Source organism: Drosophila rhopaloa, unplaced genomic scaffold, assembly GCF_018152115.1.
Source record: "Drosophila rhopaloa isolate 14029-0021.01 unplaced genomic scaffold, ASM1815211v1 contig_3, whole genome shotgun sequence".
NCBI lineage: Eukaryota > Metazoa > Arthropoda > Insecta > Diptera > Drosophilidae > Drosophila > Drosophila rhopaloa.
Window position 1 is genome coordinate 18,945,170 of NW_025335123.1, and position 19,136 is coordinate 18,964,305.

Here is a 19,136-nt window from a genome sequence, read left to right on the forward strand (position 1 = left end):
AAATGGTGACCCTCACCTGGACTTCTGCACTCCATAACTTCCCCAAATTTAATCCGATTCCAAAGTGGCATACCTCTAAAGACTTGTGGTTGGATCCTCTAAAAATCTTCATTCAAGATTTTCATTTTAACGTTGATCAAATTTTGGACCCATTTTCATGTTAGTTATTTCTAAGTTTCCGATGATGTGTCAAATAGTGACCCTCACCTGGACTTCTGAACTCCATAACTTCCCTAAATTTAATCCGATTCCAAAGTGGCATACCTCTAAAGACTTGTGGTTGGATCCTCTAAAAATCTGCATTCAAGATTTTCATTTTAACGTTGATCAAATTTTGGACCCATTTTCATGTTAGTTATTTCTAAGTTTCCGATGATGTGTCAAATGGTGACCCTCACCTGGACTTCTAAAATCCATAATTTCCCCAAATTTAATCCGATTCCAAAGTGGCATACCTCTAAAGACTTGTGGTTGGATCCTCTAAAAATCTGCATTCAAGATTTTCATTTTAACGTTGATCAAATTTTGGACCCATTTTCATGTTAGTTATTTCTAAGTTTCCGATGATGTGTCAAATGGTGACCCTCAATTGGACTTCTGCACTCCATAACTTCCCCAAATATAATCCGATTTCAAAGTGGCATACCTCTAAAGACTTGTGGTTCGATTCTCAAAAAATCTGCACCGCAAATTTTTATTTTACGGTTGGTCAAATTTTTGACCCATTTTCATGTTAGTTATTTCTAAGTTTCCGATGATGTGTCAAATGGTTTCCCTCAATTGGACTTCTAAACTCCATAACTTCCATAAATTTTATCCGATTTCTTAAGAATTGTGGTTCGATTATCTAATCTATGAAATTTTGTATTTTAACGTCGTTCAAGTTTTTGACCTAGTTTATGTTTGTTATTTTTAAGTGTTTTTTTTTTGTCTACAAACTATCTTTAATACATGTAATTTCTGACAATTCACTCCAATTACATCACGGTTTCAAATGAGCACTGTAGGCTTACATGTTCAAAGTGCGCGCCCTCTTGTTCATCCCACTGGAAAATCCAGAGTTTCCGAAGAAGTTCGCGTTAGGCGGAAATGTATTTCGCAGTTCGGCCGCACTGTCCACCAGGAGGAACTCAATCAAAAGAATAAAATTCGTAATTCTCACCTTCGCTCCGCATTATCTTGTCCCGCAACATCCGGTTTTCCCCGTTTTCCAAATTTCCCGAGGCGTCGGTCCAATCCTGCCCAGAAACTCCCAATTTGGAAACCCCCGGAGAAGCCAAGAATCCCAGGCAATGAAATCCCACAAGTGAATCGCATCAAAATCCGAAAGTCGCGTGCGTGATTCCGTTCGATATCGGTCGTTATATAGCCGCCATATAATCGGGACATGATGAGCGGCGGGTACAAGGAGTACGCCAAATTCAAGTACTACATGGAGAACTGCTACGTGCTGCCGCTGGAGCTGAAAAATGATATTATCTACTGCCAGCGTGCGATGCGCGACTTCCTCAAGGTCCACGGGGTGAGTTTTGGGGGTATTACGGGGTCCACCTACCGATAATGCATTACTTAATTCCTTTGTCTTCTGTCTTTAACCCCCAGTTGGTCTCGGACGTCTTCAAGGAGCAGGCGGATGCGGTGGGTTAACAACAGCCTTTTGTCCTTTGTTCCGCGGCGGGAGCAGGGTTGCCAACGCCACTCAAATTCCTGGATCCTTAGGACCCATAGACTTGTAAAAGAATGCACCCCAAATACCCACAGAGTTCCAACACATTGAACTGTATGTAGATCGTATTTCTAGAAGAAGTTTTTCTAAGAGCTTTCGAAACATACATAGCACTACCAATATTCAGGTTAGACTGGTTAGCTAAGAGGAATCCAATTTAGAAGAAAGTTATGTACATAACCGATGACTGTTTAAGGAGAAGAGTTATTCACTTGACCTGGTGACTAATTTCCAGATGGCACTGTGTAGTAGTGCACACACTCGTGTTGAAATTTATATTTTAAATAACTTGGGAACTAAGTACAAATGTGTATGTATATAAACAAGAGCCGAAATTTTCTTGAATATAGTCAATAATTTCACCACTTCTCATAGAAAAAGAGCTATCTTTTTTTAAAAATTGATATCGGCTTGTAAATATGTGTAGGAATTTTTCTTTATTATTTCAATTTTAATAGGAATTGCATTTATCTTGTTGACCCACTTTACCATTCGAATGTTTGATTTGTAGGTGTATAAAAAACAGGGAAATATGACTAATTTCAGTATTATCTTTAGTAAATCATGGATATACAATTACAAAATGTAATAACGTAATATTTACATATTTAGTGCGCATTTTTTTTAACTGCGTCGTGTCTATAGAATTTTCCTCCACCAAAGTGCGTCTTAACGCATTTTCTTTTCTAGGAATTCTTCACTTTCATAGTAAAAGGAAAAGTGATTATTTGAGTAAATATCAAAAATTAAGGATTATGAAACTTCCACAACTAATTAATGTTGCCTTTTGACAGACACTTACTTAGTGTTTTTGGGCCATAGGTTAATGCCCATTAGCACCTGCGATCCCCGCGCAACCCATCCCAATTACTGCGACTTTTAATGTGGAACTCACGCACTAAAAAACCTTTCGCTTAACCCCTTAGGATCCCGTGCAGATGCGCCGCATCTTGGACGAACTGGAGGAGGAGGTGTACGAGATCAATGCCGAGCAGCAGTTCCTACTGCTCCGCCTGAACGATGACCTGGAGGGATTCTACATGAAACTGAAGGAGAACAACATTGCCAGCCTGCCGGAATTCGCCAACGAGTTCGTTTCCGGCCAGATAGTGCCTTTGATAGCCGATCCCAGCTACAAGATCAGTCCGCAGTCGGTGATGAATCGGGACAACGAGGAGATGCTCATCCGCAAGCACTTCCTGTTGAGCCAGGACGACGAAGCGGGTGTGCCGCCGCTGAAGCTGAGCGATCTGGACGAGAATATACCGCTGATGCTGGCTCCGCCGGTTAGGGGCCTTGGCCAGCAGATCGCAGCCGTTCATCCGCAGGCCAGCTGGCCCAAAATCGAGGAGATGCCGGTGCCAGCGCCGCCCCCACTTCAATCGCAGTCGGAGATGATGAAACGGACGCTGGATGCGATGCCGCTCAAGCGGAAGACTGTCACCTGCACCTCACCGCCGCCCTTGGCGCCCATTACCCAAACAGTGGTGGTTCCTCCGGTAGCGGCATCGGTATCGCTACCTGTACCACCAATTCCACCGCCACAGCCACCCAATCCCCCCCTGGACTTCGAGGTGGTGGCCCAGAGCAGAAAGAACCTGCACCAGGCCTTAAAGCGGGCCAGGAAGACCAAGCAGCAGCCCCGTTTGTTCGACGAAGAGGAGGACTTGGAGATCACCAGTCTGGAGACGAGTCGAAAGAACAAATCCAGCGAGGGCAGGAAGTCACCGCCTCCGCTGGAGATGACCAATACTGCCGCCAACCAGGCGGTTAATGCCGCCTTGGCCAAGAAATCGACGGCACCGTTGCCGCTGCAGGGGCCGTCGAAGAACTCGTATAAGACCAGAAACACTCGCAGAAAATCCTCGCCAACACTCTCAGCGAATTCACAGCCGCAGGCGCAGCAGCAGGCGCAGTCACAGTCTCAGCCTGCAGGCTCGCCATCCGGCAGCTCTGATGATTCCAGTGCGGAACTGCAGCAGGAGCAGCAACGGCTCTTCGCATCCGCCGCCCAGTGGCGCGATGAGCCGCGCGAGAGTCGCATCCTGCCGACGGAATACGGCCAGGAGACGTTCCTCGGCCTCTTTGGCCTCTACACGCCGGAAGTGCTCAAGAAGCTCAACCAGCGCCACTCGAAACGCAAGCGCCGCACCGTACAGAATGCCAGCGGTGTGGACTTCCACTATGGCCAGCAGCTGAATGCCATGGACACGCTGGTCCTGGGCGTTCGCGGCCACAAAAAGGCCAAGGACAAGCCCGAGTTCCTGCTGTCGCCGAAGGAGAAGCGTCTGCAAGCCAACTCGAAGAGGGCGTACACGCGCAAGAGCAAATCGCCGGACAAGGTTACGGATAAGATTACCACAGGCGGAGCAGGAGGATCTGTGGATTCACCCTGCCAGCATGGCGAGGGCGGCGCCTCCAAGTGCCGAAAGTGCAGCGAGTGCAGGGAGTGCAAGCGGCGAGTGGGTGAGTCATCCCCAAAGTTTTTCTTAAGTGACACGTCAACTTCATCGATGACCTCAATGTTTATAAGATCATTATAAAGAAGCGAACCAAGCTGGTGACGAAAGCCACTTTAAAGTCTGCAGTTTAATAGTTTGTTTTGTGAATATAATTGAATTACTCAAGTCTTAGATTTAAATCAGATAGCATAACTTTGTATGTATTCTTTGACATTTAAAACCTGTTCTAATTTCCTTTATTTTTCAGAGCGCGAAGCGATGTACTGCCATTTTTGCACTGGCTTATTCCACCTGGAATGCCACGAGTCGACCAAAAATCGCCAGCAAATGCAGCTCCAGAACTCTCGCTGTCCGCCGTGTTTGCGCGAGCAGATGGATAAAATGCGGGATTCCAAGTGAACGGAATACCAATTTTTTTGTTCTGGTTTCCAGCTGGAAACCGCAAGTTGTTGGATAAATAAGTTGGCGCCTCAGTCCAATGGACATGGGCATTTATTAGACGCCTCCCTTCGTTTCCCTATAAGCTCACCACTTGTCGTTCGACCTTAACCCATTTCTTTTATATTTTTTGGAGCAAGGGCGAGGGATAACCTTAATTTGAATTTTTTTTTCCTACATTTTCGCATTACAGAATGCCTCTTAGTTAAGTTTGTATGTAAATGTGCATACGCAAGTGATTAAAATAAATATATAAATATTATATTGTTTCTTTCGAATAATAAACAAGCTTGTGTCGTTTCTTTGTGCGACATGTTGATAGCCGATTGACCCCCTTTGAGATTTGGGCGGGGTTTCCGACGCCCGATCACGTTCATCAAGCATGGCTTGATTTTATATGGTACATGCGATGGTGTGCTTTGTTTTTCTTTCTCCATAACCTTCTAATTTGTAATTCTGAAGCGTAGCTTATTTTAAAATAAAATATAGTACATGCGATGGTGTTTTGTTTTTCTTTCTCCATAACCTTCTAATTTGTAATTCTGAAGCTTAGCTTATTTTAAAATAAAATTTGGACAGCATAATTAAAAAAGATAATAACATGGTCTCATTTTATAATTTATCAATGAATTAAATACAACCAAATTGGATTTAAAAAAAACAATTTTAAGTTGCAAATATATGTAACACAAATAAAAGCAACCTTAGAATCTTACTTGAATATTAAATTGGAATCTCCATTTTATTTGCCAATTTATTGTAAATGCTTAAAAATCGTAAAATCTACAACAAAGCAAACAAAAAACACTTTTGAGTATTAACAAAACAAATTTGTATTTTCAAGTAGTAAATATTGCATTTCGTGTTCATGAGTATTAAAAATTGTATATACAATGCAGGCTAGTAGCGCAGGAGCAGTCTAGCCCCAGATCCGCCGGAGCATCCCGGCGAGCAGGGGCAGGATTAGGATCAGGATCGTCGGCGGCGGACTGGACCAGCTCCTCGCCCCGTTGCACAGGTCGCCCTGGCAGAAGCACATGTACACCTTCTTGTAGTTGTAGATGGTGTCCGCACAGCGGTCCATGTTGTCGTCGGGACCGCGTTGCACGCACATCCGCTGGATGGCCAGGTCGTAGTCGTCGATGGCGTAGGTGCCCCCGCCCTCGATCACCTTGCCGCACCACCCGCTGGCGCAGGGAACGGCCGCCACTCCCGGCTCCTGCTCCACATCCGTCGCATTGAAGCTGAAGGGGTCCTTGCAGCTGCCCAACTCTCCGCGGGATCGGCACTGGTAGCAGCGGCGCAGCAGGCCTGCAAAGAGCCAGGATTTAGTTTCGGATATAATTAAATGTAAATACATTCGAAAGTCTCCTTTTTTTCATGTCATATAGATGGATGGCTCATTTTTTGCCATCTTAAATTATTAAGTACATGGTCAAAATTGAGATTGAATAGAATTGAGGTTATTAACAATCCAGATTTTGATTGAAAGGATATTGAAGATAAGAACAAATCAACAATATTGAAAGACAAGACAAACAATTAAGGTTCTTAAACCATCAAAAATATTATTTATGATAGCTCTATGCTTTAAAAAAAATGGTTTGAGTAAATGTTTTAAATTTATAAGATACCAAGCAAAATAAAATATTGCTTAAAATCTACTAATATAATTAAATTAAATCAAATAATTTTTTAATACCGGTTTTAAAGATTGCGGAAATGTAATCATGTAATGTAAAAATGTATTATTTCTTGTAACCGAAATGAAAAAAGTACATACACACATGAATGCTTTAAGTTAATAAACAGATCGGACTTCATTATTGTTTAGTAATACTACTATAATATTTACAAAAATAAATTGAAATAAAAAAAAAATATGTGAAAGGGCAAATCCCAACAAAAATCTTTCTGGTAATTGTAAGTTTAAGACAACAGATGAAAAGTAGTTATGAAAACAATTCATTTTATAGAGAGTTTAGCCACAGGTGGTTTTCAATTGAATTTTGTCGTTTTTCCATATGGAAATCCAACTAGATCACGCACACAAACACAAGACACAACACATGTGCAACTGAAACAAAAGACTTTAACGGGAAAGCGAACTTACCATCGATTTGAGTCAAGCTTAAAAGAAAAATCACAGCCAGAAAAAGGCTAGTGGATTGCATTGTTCCTTCCTGCAATTAAATTTTCTCGACTTTCCCTCCGATAATCCGTGATTAAAGATATATATATTAAGATCAAGGCAGTTATGACTGTGATGTAGTGTTACCAGGCGCGGGAATTATTCTCCCACCGAAAATGTGAGAAAGTCTGTTTTTGAAAAAAAATGTCTTTTAAAATATAAAAATACATTTGAATTTGAAACAGAGAAAATAACCAACCGATCAAATAAGAAAAACGACAATATATAAAGCAAATAAGAATATTTTAAATCACATAAAATATCGGTGGAGGCGATGAAAACATATAGTTAATATTCGGCGTTGATACCTTTGAAATATGTTTTAATTTTCTTACAAATTGATACAATTTATTTATATATTTGTTTATTAATATTTAGTAATATATTCATATTATTAAACTATTTTGAATTCGAATTGAAATCAGTCTTATCGATGTAACAGTTTTTGTACTAGTGATAGCTATCGATAATTGCATGGGATATATCGACAATCTCAAACAAAATATCGATGTTGCCAAATTTCTGAACGTATCGATAGTAATCATCGACTTTGTTCCAGCTCTATCACACAGCCCGTCAAAAAAAAATCTTTTTCCGCAGCGAAAAACGAATTTTCTCGCTCGCCCATCAATATTTTTTTGTTATTTTTTGGGAAATTGTCGGCCACAATTGGAGGTAACAAAAGGAGGCGTGCGTGAAAGTCCAGGGCCGCTAGTTTTCACCGGAGAGCGAAGAGCGTGGAAAACTGCGTACGTACAAAAAAGAAAAAAAAAGTGGGCACCAAAAAAAAGAAAGAGAGAGAGAAGAGGAAATTTTGCGAATTTGTCAGCAGCTGTGCGTCGTAACTAAAGCAACAAAAAGCAGAGCGAGAGAGAGAGTGGAAGAGCGGTGACGAATGCACAGGAAAAAACACAAGTGTGCAGCCTTGCCTTGCAACGCCATAAACAAATAAAGTAAAATTATTTAAATAGACTGCAAAATCATATGCAGCCGACACCTGGCAGCCGTCTCGCTCTGTCGCGCGTGTGTTTGTTTTTGTTTGCCAACTGTTTCTCATCTCCCCTCTCCCTGACCCTCTCCTCTCTCACGCAGCGCCAGCACATCCCCATTCCCAATTGGACCCGACTAGGAGAGGAGTGAGTTCCAATAGGAGTACCGCACCGCAGAGTCAAAAACAAACAACAAAAACAACATCATGGCGCTGGACAGTGGGACGCAAACGAATGCGCTGACATCATCCTTCACCACCAAGAAAAAGGATCCGGCTGCGGAAAAGGAAAACCTATGGTAAGTTGGGGTTGCATTCCGAAGAAATATTCCCTAACAAAAAGGTGGGGCTCTCCAAGCAAAAACATCCCAAATAGAAGATCACACAGGAAATACGACCCCTCAAATAAGAGGATCCAAGAAATATAGTCAAAAGTAGCAAACAAAGGTTGGGATCCTAAAAAAGCACAAGAAATGAAACCCAAAATAATACAAGCCCTTTGAAATTTAAAGCTTCAAAATTAAAAACATAATTTAAAACGTTTAAAACTAGAACCGTTTCTAAGAAGCCCACAAAATGCGTTTTCTTTATTAGTTATTTGTTTTAGTTTTATTAGTTATTTGTGAAAAAAGTCTGTCAAATCAAAGCAGAGCTTGTTCTTTTTTTAATTATAGTATGATCTTAATAAATTATATGTTAACCTACAAACTATAGGTGAATATGAATGAAATACAAACAAATTTCAAAAAAAAAACTTTAAAATATAGAGGGATCCTTAAAAGATTTATAATTGTAATGCATTAGACCCCAAAAAAGAGAATCCAAAAAGATAAACAAAAAAGAAACCCGTAAGAGAAGGCGCTCTATTATGCTCTTTTTTTGTATAATAACTTTCTTTAGATGACGTTTGCAAACTGATTTTCGCCACCACTATTATCTTCATTTTGTTGCCGTTGGTAACTAATGTTCCTCTAGTATTAAAGGAATCTCTTTTACTTGTTTTAAATTATTCAAAATGTTTGAGACAGCCGGCAACTAAAAGTTTCTTTCTTCAGAAGCCTAAAAACCAGCTGATTTCATTCACATGTTGTCATTTCTTTTTTCTACCTTTCTCTATTTAACCTCAAATATTACCTAAAGATTCTAAAGCTTTGGCGAGAAAAATTAATAAACAAAATGCATAAATAAATAATATTACAAAAAGCTGGAATTGCAGGAGAATGAGAGAAAAGACGGCCAATAAGAAAAACAGAGAGGAAAAGAGAGGGAGAGAGGGCGAAAAAAGAGCAACAATGTGCGGGGATGATTCACAATTTCACTAACAAAAAATACAAATCGAGGGCAGCGTTTACCTTTTTTTTTCGCTTTATCAATTTTTCTACACTCATACTTATAAATAAAGCCCAGCTTAATGGGCAGCTAGCCAATAAGACTGATTCCGATTGGAACCCAAACTTGGCTTAAGAGGTGCGTGTATTGGTTTCCGCTAGTGTGTGTGTGTGCGATGTTGTCATCACTTGAATATGTCGTTTAAAGTACACCCGTTAACATAATTGGGCAAAGCGACTTTAAAAAACTTTACAAAAGTATTAAGCTCTTCAGTTCCTTTTTTTTTAGAATCTTAAAATATGAAGTATTTGTTTTTAAACATATCCATTACTTCAAATGAACTCGAATATGACGTTGGGATTAAATTACAATTTTTTCATAGCACTAGGCAAAAGTGGAAGTTACTACACCTTAAAAATAATAGCAACTGTTTTCTACCAAAAATATCGCAAAAGGCATATAATATTTCCCAAATAATAATTATAGCTTATAAACATATTTCTAGTTTACAGAACCAAGTATTTTTGTCTTAACAAGGTAACTCCGAAGGCAGTTTGTTTATTAATATTGTGTGCCGACCCAGTTTGTGGGTCTGAATTTCTAAACAAACCCCAAAGTTTGTAGCTTAGTGTCTGAAAGACTAGGAACTTGTTCGGATATTAATTTCCTCGTTAAAAAGAAATCGTCATCATTGTTTATATTTAGGAAGCATTAGCTAAAGATATTGATTTCCAAGGCAGATTTATCATTTTGCTGTCAAAATACCATTTTTTTCATTGTAAATTATGATCATATCTTATCTGAAATATTTATATATGAAACATTTGAGTTATTATTATGAATTACAAATGGACCTTCGAGTATATTACACCACATTCCCATCCAAACACTTGAGTCAAACCATTCTAGGGGTATTTCAAAACATACTTTATTGGCTTTGATTATTTGGTTCAGGATATTTATCGAATAATATTGCAAACACATAGAAACACTATAAACTATCGAATGATTTGTTACTACATTTCCTCGATGAAAACATCATTATCGTCTTCGGTCTCGGCGTGCTGCAGCACCAATGTCTGCGATTGCTGTTGCCTATCGAAATTGTTTTGGATGCGTTCCAGCAAATCGGTGGCCACCAGGGCGAAGTCCTCCCACAAAGCGTCATGGGCTTCCGCATCCGTTTCCGCCGCATCCGCATCCACATCCTCGTGATCCCGCTCCGGTTCGTCCTCATCGTTATCGTTATCGCCGGGCAGCAATCGCTCCTCATCGAGATAATCGGCCAACATATCGCTCACTTCATCGAGTATATTACCGCTCTGGCAGAGATTGGCCGCACACTGGCCGTCGATAAGGAGATTCCAGAGGGCCTGGCAAACGATATTGGCCAGAAACCAATCCTCCTGCTCCAAGGATCCACGCAGCAGTAGAGACAGCAGTTCCGCTCCCCGGAGTTGCAGGAAAGGACCTCGCTGTTCGCCATCGCCCAAGAGATTCACCAGAACACCAATGGCACAGGTGCGCAGCTCGTAATCCTGGCCAGCTGCTTGCTTCGTGAGTTGCTGCACCATCAATGGCAATCCTCCGGCCGCACAGAAACATCGACGTGCCCGCTCGTTCCTCGTCAGATTTCCCAACACCCGGGCCAACTCCACTTTGGTCACTGACGTCTGGCATTTGCCCAAAACCTTGGCCAGCGAATCAGACAAGTCGTCAATCAAACTCTGAAGGGATCCCTCGGCCAAAGGCTGCACGGCTGCCTGTTTGTCCTGGTAGAAACACAGATTGTGCAGGGCTCCTAAGGTGGCATGCATCAGCTCCTGTTGTTCCGGTGACTAACCCAAAGAAAACATTAATTTTTGGCTTGACTTTGACTTCCAAAACCCACCTTCTTCTTGGCCAACTCGCCGCTGGTTTTGCTCAAAAGCTGCAGCAGCACGGCGCCCAGGGAACGGACATTTCCCAAGCCAGCGCCCACCTCGGGATTCACGCTCATATTGGCCACCACTCGGATCAACTTGATTTGGGCATCCAAAAGAGCCACACTGGTGGGTGAGCGATCGTTGAGTTGCTCCAGGATATTCAGAAGATACTCCATGGCCACGTCGTTGTGAAAGTACTGCAACGGAATAGGATGTTGGATTAATAACTCAAACTATTCCTTCAACTAACAAATAGTATTTAAATTGATTTCATCATTTAATGTTTGTTTTGTTGCATTATGTAGTTGCAAACCCACCTGTATGCGAGCCGACTCGTGTTTGGCCAGTATATTGCCCAGCATGTAGCCCAGACGACTAAGCACCGCCAGGAGACGTTCACTGCACTGGCCACCACCGGCACAAGAAGGACCCAGGAGCAGGCCAATCCTGGCAGCATAGTTGTGCAGCGTTTCACAGCAATCGGAGTCCTCGGAGAGAACGCTGGAAAGGAATTAGCAGCTAAATCACAGCTTCTAAAGAAAGGGTATTGTTAAACCCACCTCAGGGTGCGCACCACATTGGCCTGCACCTCCAGTTCGCCCATGGAAACCTCGGCTGCTCGGATGAGATGTGGACAGGCCAGTTGCAATTGAAGCTGCAGTCGCTGCTGCTGCTGGGAAACATCCGCCAGAGCTCTCATGGCCGCCGACAATTGATAGAGGGTGTGAAGCGGTGGACCCTGGAGGCGTTTGGTGGCCCCCGCCTCATTCAACATCTGCAGGTGCAATATCATCAGCTCCACGGCTCCATGACGGGCCAGACGGCAAACCAATGTCTGCTGGCCCGTCAATTTCCTGGGACACAGGCCAGTCGATATGGCCGACAGAGCAGGAGGCATCAGAGCGGGAATAGGCAGCGGATGACTTTCGCCGGAGCTCTCCAGACCAATCCAGTTGCGGTTCAGAGCATCATCGCGCTCCTGGGCACTGCTGGCGGTCAGGAAACGTATGCAACCGTAGGCATAAATGCAAGCCTCCGGCTCATCCAAGGGCGAGGCGTGTCCCAGGCCATCAATTAGCAGTTCCAGCACATCGTGCTCGTGGAACAGGGCATCGTGCTGCTCGTGCCTGGCCACCTTGAAGATCAGCTTGCAGGCACCCGTGAGATTGCTGCCCGTGACCCTGAGCTAAAAGGGGATATTAACACGACAAATAATGAGGAGGATGTATTACAAGATGACTCACCGCCAGAACCACACGAGCCACAGCTAAGAGAACTCGTGGGGAACTGCATTCCACCAAACCGTAAAGACCTCCTAGGATGAAGCCACGCTTGAAGCTGCGCTCCTGTTTTCTCACTCGCGTATAAAGCTCCTGGAGGATCTGTAATGAGGCAAAATATATGTATTAGTCAGTTATGGACATCTTCTATATGCATCATATTGTCTGGAAGAACAATAATTATTGATCAAAGTCGTGAAATACAAAGTCAAACAACCAAAAATATGGAACAGATGATCTAAAATATGACATACCAATAATAACAAACCAAAAACCTTCATAATATTTAAAAGGAACTATCAGAAAGATGGCCTGAAAGAGTAAATCCAGTTAACTGATCGATAATCAAAGGCAGAAATGGTAAAATAGGATGGAGAAACTTGCAAAACCCCTGGGAAATATCAAACACTCACCGCATTTATGTGCTGCACCGTCTCATCGCTGCAATCCTTGAGACCACTGTGCTGCTTCAGCAGTTCGATGAGGGTTTCTGTGCTGCACTGGCAGAGCAGGGCGCCATTTCTGGTGGGCATGGGCGTGGCGGGTCCAGAACCAGATAGAGCCGGCAGCTGGCGGGGCGTAGATGGTTTCTCGTTCTGCAGATAGCGCATGCTTTTTGTGAAAACAGGACAAAAACAAAAATACACCTCAAAATCTGCGACATACAATCTCGGGGGTAACCTACGAAAAAGCACTGGGTGGACGTCCAGCCAAAGCAACTTTGCCGTACAAAACCCGTCCAGATTCGCGGGGTGTGATGGGTCGTCGGGTGCTGACCAACCGGGCACCACCGGTGGCCATCAGGGGAACGGCGCCGCCCACGGACTCGCCCAGGAACATCTTGGCCTCGCTGATGAGTTCGGCGGATGTCTTGCGCCTGCCCATTCCACCTGCACCACCACTGGACACCAGGCCCAGTTTGTTCAGGTTCTGCTCACTGGCATGCGGAGGGTGGCGCATCTGGTGGGGCTTCGCCAGCTGCTGCTGGTGGTGGTGCTGCTGTCTGTCCGGTGCATCCGGTTTCGGTTCCAGTTGCTTGGCCTTCTCCGCCCGAATCTCCTGAGAACGCGTCTCGCTGCGCGAACGTCGCCTCAAAAGCAGACTCATCTTGGAGCGCCCTAATTGTAGGTAATGTGAATACTAAATAGTATGTAATGTGGAAAGTGTGGAACTCTCAACCAACGCGACCAACAGTTCTAGACGGACTCCTCGAAAGCAGCGAGGAGTTTGCCTGGAAAATGTACTGTTCGTTTGGCTTTTTCGCGTGCACCATGCCAACGGGCAACCACTCCTCCATCCCACTTACACTTCCACCTCATCCCCCTCGCAGGAGTCGACCAGTCACCACCAAATGGAGAACGTTAAAACGTTCGTTTACCACCAGTGCACAGTGGGGCGCAGGTGGATTTTCCCTGGAAGTGGGTCAAAGCAAAGGTAAAGGCAATAAAAATTAAAGCGAAGGATTCGAAATGGAATTGGCTCTTAGGAAGATGAAAAGTAAAGAAATGAAATGGTTATAAGTATGGTTATAACTCGCATTCTACAGAGTAATACTTGTACTATTTCTGGCAATTATTACCAAATTAAAATTAACTTAAATTTAAATCATTTAAAAATGATAATTGATTTTAAAACTAACAAAAATGCGGAAAACCTCTAAAATAAATTGGCAATCACAATCATATTACATTTCAAAGAACAGATAAAAAAAAACATATTTCAAACCAGTGTGCCTTATTCATAGGCAAATGAATAAGCGCCGCATTCAATAAAGGAGCCGACCAAAACAAAACAATCGAAACGAACTGGAAAAGTGCTCGGCAATCGATATTCCCCATAGTCCCATGGAGAATTCGGGACACACGGAGGCGAGTGCGGAGCAGCAGGTCCCGGGGTCAATTTGCATGTCCTGGCAGCCAGCACCGAACATTCTGTCCAAACTGTCCGTTTGCCTGGATGGCAAAGCACAAGTATTTCATTCCACATCAATTGAAAATTATTTAATTGGTCTAATTGAATTGCAGACATTGCGACGTTTGAAAATCGCATGCAAAACCATATCAAATATTGACGTAGTTCCGAAACACTAAAATTGAGCACGAACCGTGGGCTGGGAAATATGAGAGGCGGTGTTTATATGGTGTGTCGGTTCGTTTGGGGGTCCGCCAATTAACTTGATGGCGGACTGTTGCGAAAAGGGAAATGTGCATGAATGACGGAGCTCTGACCTGAATTCGATTATGTACGTCTGTCAGCGGACGAGCTATATAATGCGTGTAATTCGCACAATTCAAAGAAGTTTGGAGATCGTGAAGGCTTTAATTTCGGTTCCCAAATCCGATGAAGCAATTAAACTATATAGCTTTTATATAATTTTCATATTTCATACTTAAGTTTTAGAGTGATCTTAAACTGAACAAATAATATTGCACATTATATTTACTATTATAATGACCAATAGGTAATTAACTGCCCGATGAATTACTTTAATAACTATTATTGTATTGCGTCTTGTGTATTGATTAAAGTACAACTTTGGTTTTCCTTGCAGGTCAGCGATATTGAATGAAGTACAAACACAGGGCAGCACAAAACTTCCATCAAACAAATCTGTACTAGTATTAGGCGACAATGCCACCGGAAAGACGACACTCATTGCGAAACTGCAGGGCGTCGAGGATCCGAAGAAGGGTTCCGGCCTGGAGTATGCCTACATCGATGTCAAGGACGAGTACAGAGACGGTGGGTGATCAATGATTAGATTAGCATTATCATGTAAATAATATATAATATTCCATTGTAGACATGACGCGTTTGGGCGTTTGGGTCCTGGACGGCGATCCAGGACACACAAACCTGCTACACTATGCGCTCAACGAAACGAACTATGCACACACTCTCGTCATCCTCACCGTCTCGATGACGCAGCCGTGGGGCTGGCTGGAGCAGCTTAACCAGTGGATTAAGGTCCTGGGACAGCACATCGAGAGCCTGCAGCTGGACGCCAAAGAGAAGGAGGCGGCCCGCCAGCGACTGGCCACCACGTGGCAGAGCTACTGCGAGGTGGGCGACGACCTGGACCCGGGCTCCCCGGTCAAGCGGACAATGCGCAACAACTCGATCGACGAGGACGACCTGCTGCCGCTGACGGAGGACGCACTAATTACAAATCTAGGCCTCGACATCGTTGTTGTGGTCACAAAGGTTAGTTGGGCATCAAATTCTCTAATAAAAACGGTTGGTGTAAAACGATTGATTCGATTCTGACTTTTGCTTCCAGACGGACTACATGACCACGCTGGAGAAGGAGTACGAGTATCGCGACGAGCACTTCGACTTCATCCAGCAGTGGATACGTAACTTCTGCCTGCGGCACGGTACCTCGCTGTTCTACACGAGCGTCAAAGAAGACAAAAACTGTGATATGCTCTACAAATATCTGACGCATCGAATTTATGGTCTACCATTCCGTACGCCAGCGCTAGTCGTTGAAAAGGATGCGGTACTCATGTGAGTGTCCTTCAGTCAACTGTATATCTATAACGTAATGTATTAATTTTGCATATTTTGTAGTCCGGCTGGCTGGGATAGCCTGAAGAAGATTAGTATTTTGTACGAGAATATGCATGGAGTCAAGGCCGAGAATCCCTACACAGACATTATAAAATCGCCACCGACTAGAAAGGTATGTTTTTCCCATCTAGATCCCGAAACCCTTTCATTATGTACCTCTCTATTTTCAGGCGGTTTCCAATCGCGAGGCGGAAGTGCAGACGGAGGACGAGCAGGCCTTCCTGGCCCGCCAGCAGGAGATCCTCAAGCAGGGCGACCAGGTGCGCGGAGAGTCGCCTCTGCGATCGCAGGGTGTGGGCAGCAACAAGAGCGGACCCCGAACGCCAGGCACCACCGGGCAGAGTTCGCCCAAGAAGGTGGGTATAACTAATGTACAAAAAAACAATTCGAATCTAATTTATTTTCACACCTGTAGATTGATCCCAAGCTGACGCCAGCCACGCCCGGCACCGAGGGCGTTCTGGCCAACTTCTTCAACTCGCTGCTGCACAAAAAGTCGGGCAGTCCGGCGAGCGGCGGTTCGGGCGGAGCCGGCAGTCCGGCGGGACCGGGTCGCACTGCCAACGGTACGGATGCAATGATGACGCCCGAGAAGCTGGCCGTGCGCACGGATGCGGCTGCCGAGCTGGACCGGTTATCGCGCAGCGTGAAGAAAGAGATTGACCTGTCTCAGAGTGAGTGTTGAGCCGCAGTCAACTAGCAGCAGCAACACAGACACCACAGAGAAACACCAGCGGAAGCAGCAACAACAGAACCAGATCAACATGAAAACGTTATTTAAGCATAAAGTGAAGGGCAGAGACTCGTAGAAAAGGCAGGACCAGTAGTGCTGGAGGAGTGCTGAGGGAAACCACAATTTGAAACAGCTTTTAGATCATTCAATGGTCTGCCAGTTGGTGTAAAGGCTCTGATCAGTTTGGGCGTATAGTATTCAAAAGGGAAACTCTTAAATTGTTAGCCAAGTATTCAAATCTTTGTGAGGTTTAGTGATGATTTAAACTAATGTGAACTCTGTCAAGAAAAACGGTTTGAATGTTATTAGATTGTTTACCAAGAGAGCTTCATAGAGCTGTAAGACCTTAAAACAAAGTCAATGGCAGGTTTCTAAAACTTTGGAAACACAAATTCCGCCTTGCGACCTTCCCCAAAAACTGATCGATGCCTGAAGATTTCACATTAACTTTTCAACAAACTTCCTGGAACTCATTTGATGAGTTTCATGACTACGAGTGATTCTTTACGAGCCTCCTGCGGCATACTCAAAAACTTTCGATAGGAAATGAAACAAAAGAGAAAACAAAAACTAGGATTGAGAAACATAAAACGATGAACAAGAGATGAGACATTCACCACTTAATGGTTTAGCTTAGCGAAAAGTTTGCTATTTGAAGAAAGGATATTGTCTGCGAGGCATATTGTACTCCTCCCCGCGCAGCTCACCCACTCTGCATGTGTTTAAAGGGCCTTGGCGAAAGAGAGGGGATAATGATAAGGATAATGTGAAGTAGTTTTTTTTTCGTTCGCGGGTCCACACACACATTTGTATAATAAATTATTTAAAACGCTGTAAAATGTAATTAACAAACGGCAGACAAACGAGAGATTCAAACAGTCCAAGATCCCTGCGATGAGGATGGTATGCGCCTAGCTTGTATGTACTTTTTAATTATATTAATTAATTACACACCCACTCACACTTGTGTTGATTCGGTAGGCGAAACGTTTACATTAGTATTTATAACAGGAGAGATCGAGGAGCTCCTTTGTCGTGTGTACATTTTTAGTTAACCCACGATTTTCGTTCATTTTTTTTTTGCTTTTGTTCACCAACCAACCAACGAAACCAATTGTAATTAATTTTAAACCTTAATCCCTTCGATTTTAATGTAGACCCCTCGCGTTATCCGCTCAAGAAGAGAGACAACTATAAGCCTCCATTTTAAAGCAAGTTTTTATTTAAGCCATTTTAAACGAGCGTGGACCACGAACGAACGCATGCGTCTGAACCAAGAAACCAAGTTAACAGAGCTGGATCGCACCTCGCCCTCGGCCCAGGCGATTGTTCTATTTTATTATGATTTATTCGAGTCGAGAAGAAGCTTTCCTTCTGCCATATGTATTCCACCAAATGTATGTATGCTCTTCTCAACGGGAGATTTAATTTCTATAACTTTCCATATCCTCTACATTTCTTTTCCCTTTGTTCAACTAACTCATTGCCTCTCGCTCTTTGCCGTGTGTGTCGTCAGAAGCAACCACAAAAATTATAAAAATCAAGAAAATAAAAACGAAAAATTAACTGAATGATTTGTGCTACAGAAACTATTTTTATGTATAAATACAAAATAATTATATTAAATATATTGTATAACATTATATATAAATATATAAAAAACAAGAGCAAATTTAAAATATTGTGCAAGCGAATTATTTAAACAAATTGATCGGTATTCTAGAAACTCCCAACAAAGAACAAAGCAAAAAAAAACACACACACAAAAGTAACTTAATGTAAATTAAAAACAAAAAAATATAGGCATCCAATCTGCGTCAAAAATTGCAAGAAAAAAGTAAAATAATTTAAATAAAATTTTCCAAAAACACAAAAAAATCAAAATTATTACAAAGTTGGTTTTATTTTCAAGGTGTGATTTAGGGGGCATAAAAATATGAAGTAATGTTTAAGTTTCAAAATTAGATTTAAGGTAAATCATTGCTATAACATGAAACTTCCGAGCAGACTAATTATTTATAATCACATCATTGATATTTTCATTTCGATAGTGATTTTCACAAACATTTTCTTCTTTCACCTTTCTACACGCAGCAAAATGTTTTAGAAAATATTGACATTAACAAAACCAGTTTTTATATAAGAGTGCGGTTTTTCTTCGAGTCATTTTAAGCTAGAGTTATAACTAGTCATCGGATTATATATCAAAACACTTTCTAAATATTCGATACCAAGAAAATTTTGAATAATATTTTTCATCATAATAATAATTAGATTTAGTCTTAAATGAATTATGATTTTGGAAAACAAAATGGTATACAATTAAAATTATTTTGGAATATTTGATGATGGGGCGATTGGTGATTCTCCCTTGTTTCCAATTTCCCTGAGGACTCTGCGCCCTCTAATTGTTTTCTCCGAGTGCATGTGTCTTTGCCAGGATCCAAGGACCTAGAGGAACAGCTGGCAGCTGGTTTCCCCTCCCGCATCG

General features: G+C 42.6%; 4 protein-coding genes across 5 annotated transcripts; 2 read left to right on the top strand and 2 right to left on the bottom strand.

The window, feature by feature from the left end:
* The first annotated feature begins 1,103 nt into the window (after window positions 1–1,103).
* Window positions 1,104–5,124, top strand: LOC108050004. 2 transcript variants are annotated; one of them, XM_017131482.2, is made up of 4 exons: window positions 1,104–1,522; window positions 1,603–1,638; window positions 2,653–4,192; window positions 4,436–5,124. In XM_017131482.2, the coding sequence occupies exons 1-4, from the start codon at window positions 1,388–1,390 to the stop codon at window positions 4,585–4,587; spliced, it is 1,863 nt and encodes a 620-aa protein (XP_016986971.1). In that variant the 5' UTR covers window positions 1,104–1,387; the 3' UTR covers window positions 4,588–5,124. The 2 variants fall into 2 exon arrangements, with proteins under 2 accessions (XP_016986971.1, XP_016986972.1); XM_017131483.2 differs by lacking the exons at window positions 1,104–1,522; window positions 1,603–1,638 and adding an exon at window positions 1,702–1,780.
* A 310-nt stretch (window positions 5,125–5,434) lies between these two features.
* On the bottom strand, window positions 5,435–6,917 carry LOC108050008. The gene is made up of 2 exons (XM_017131486.1): window positions 6,740–6,917; window positions 5,435–5,937 (listed from the first exon to the last, which is right to left on the bottom strand). Exons 1-2 carry the CDS (start codon window positions 6,798–6,800, stop codon window positions 5,546–5,548), a joined length of 453 nt encoding a protein of 150 aa, XP_016986975.1. The 5' UTR covers window positions 6,801–6,917; the 3' UTR covers window positions 5,435–5,545.
* A 454-nt stretch (window positions 6,918–7,371) lies between these two features.
* LOC108050021 (cytoplasmic dynein 1 light intermediate chain 1) lies at window positions 7,372–17,847 on the top strand. Its single transcript, XM_017131502.2, has 8 exons — window positions 7,372–7,566; window positions 7,910–8,104; window positions 14,891–15,081; window positions 15,143–15,543; window positions 15,620–15,849; window positions 15,913–16,024; window positions 16,083–16,268; window positions 16,328–17,847. Exons 2-8 carry the CDS (start codon window positions 8,013–8,015, stop codon window positions 16,595–16,597), a joined length of 1,482 nt encoding a protein of 493 aa, XP_016986991.1. The 5' UTR covers window positions 7,372–7,566; window positions 7,910–8,012; the 3' UTR covers window positions 16,598–17,847.
* LOC108050020 (armadillo repeat-containing protein 2) lies at window positions 8,131–14,069 on the bottom strand. Its single transcript, XM_017131501.2, has 7 exons — window positions 13,025–14,069; window positions 12,753–12,951; window positions 12,304–12,441; window positions 11,620–12,245; window positions 11,377–11,560; window positions 11,026–11,256; window positions 8,131–10,972 (listed from the first exon to the last, which is right to left on the bottom strand). The coding sequence occupies exons 1-7, from the start codon at window positions 13,444–13,446 to the stop codon at window positions 10,151–10,153; spliced, it is 2,622 nt and encodes an 873-aa protein (XP_016986990.1). The 5' UTR covers window positions 13,447–14,069; the 3' UTR covers window positions 8,131–10,150.
* Window positions 17,848–19,136: the final 1,289 nt, after the last annotated feature.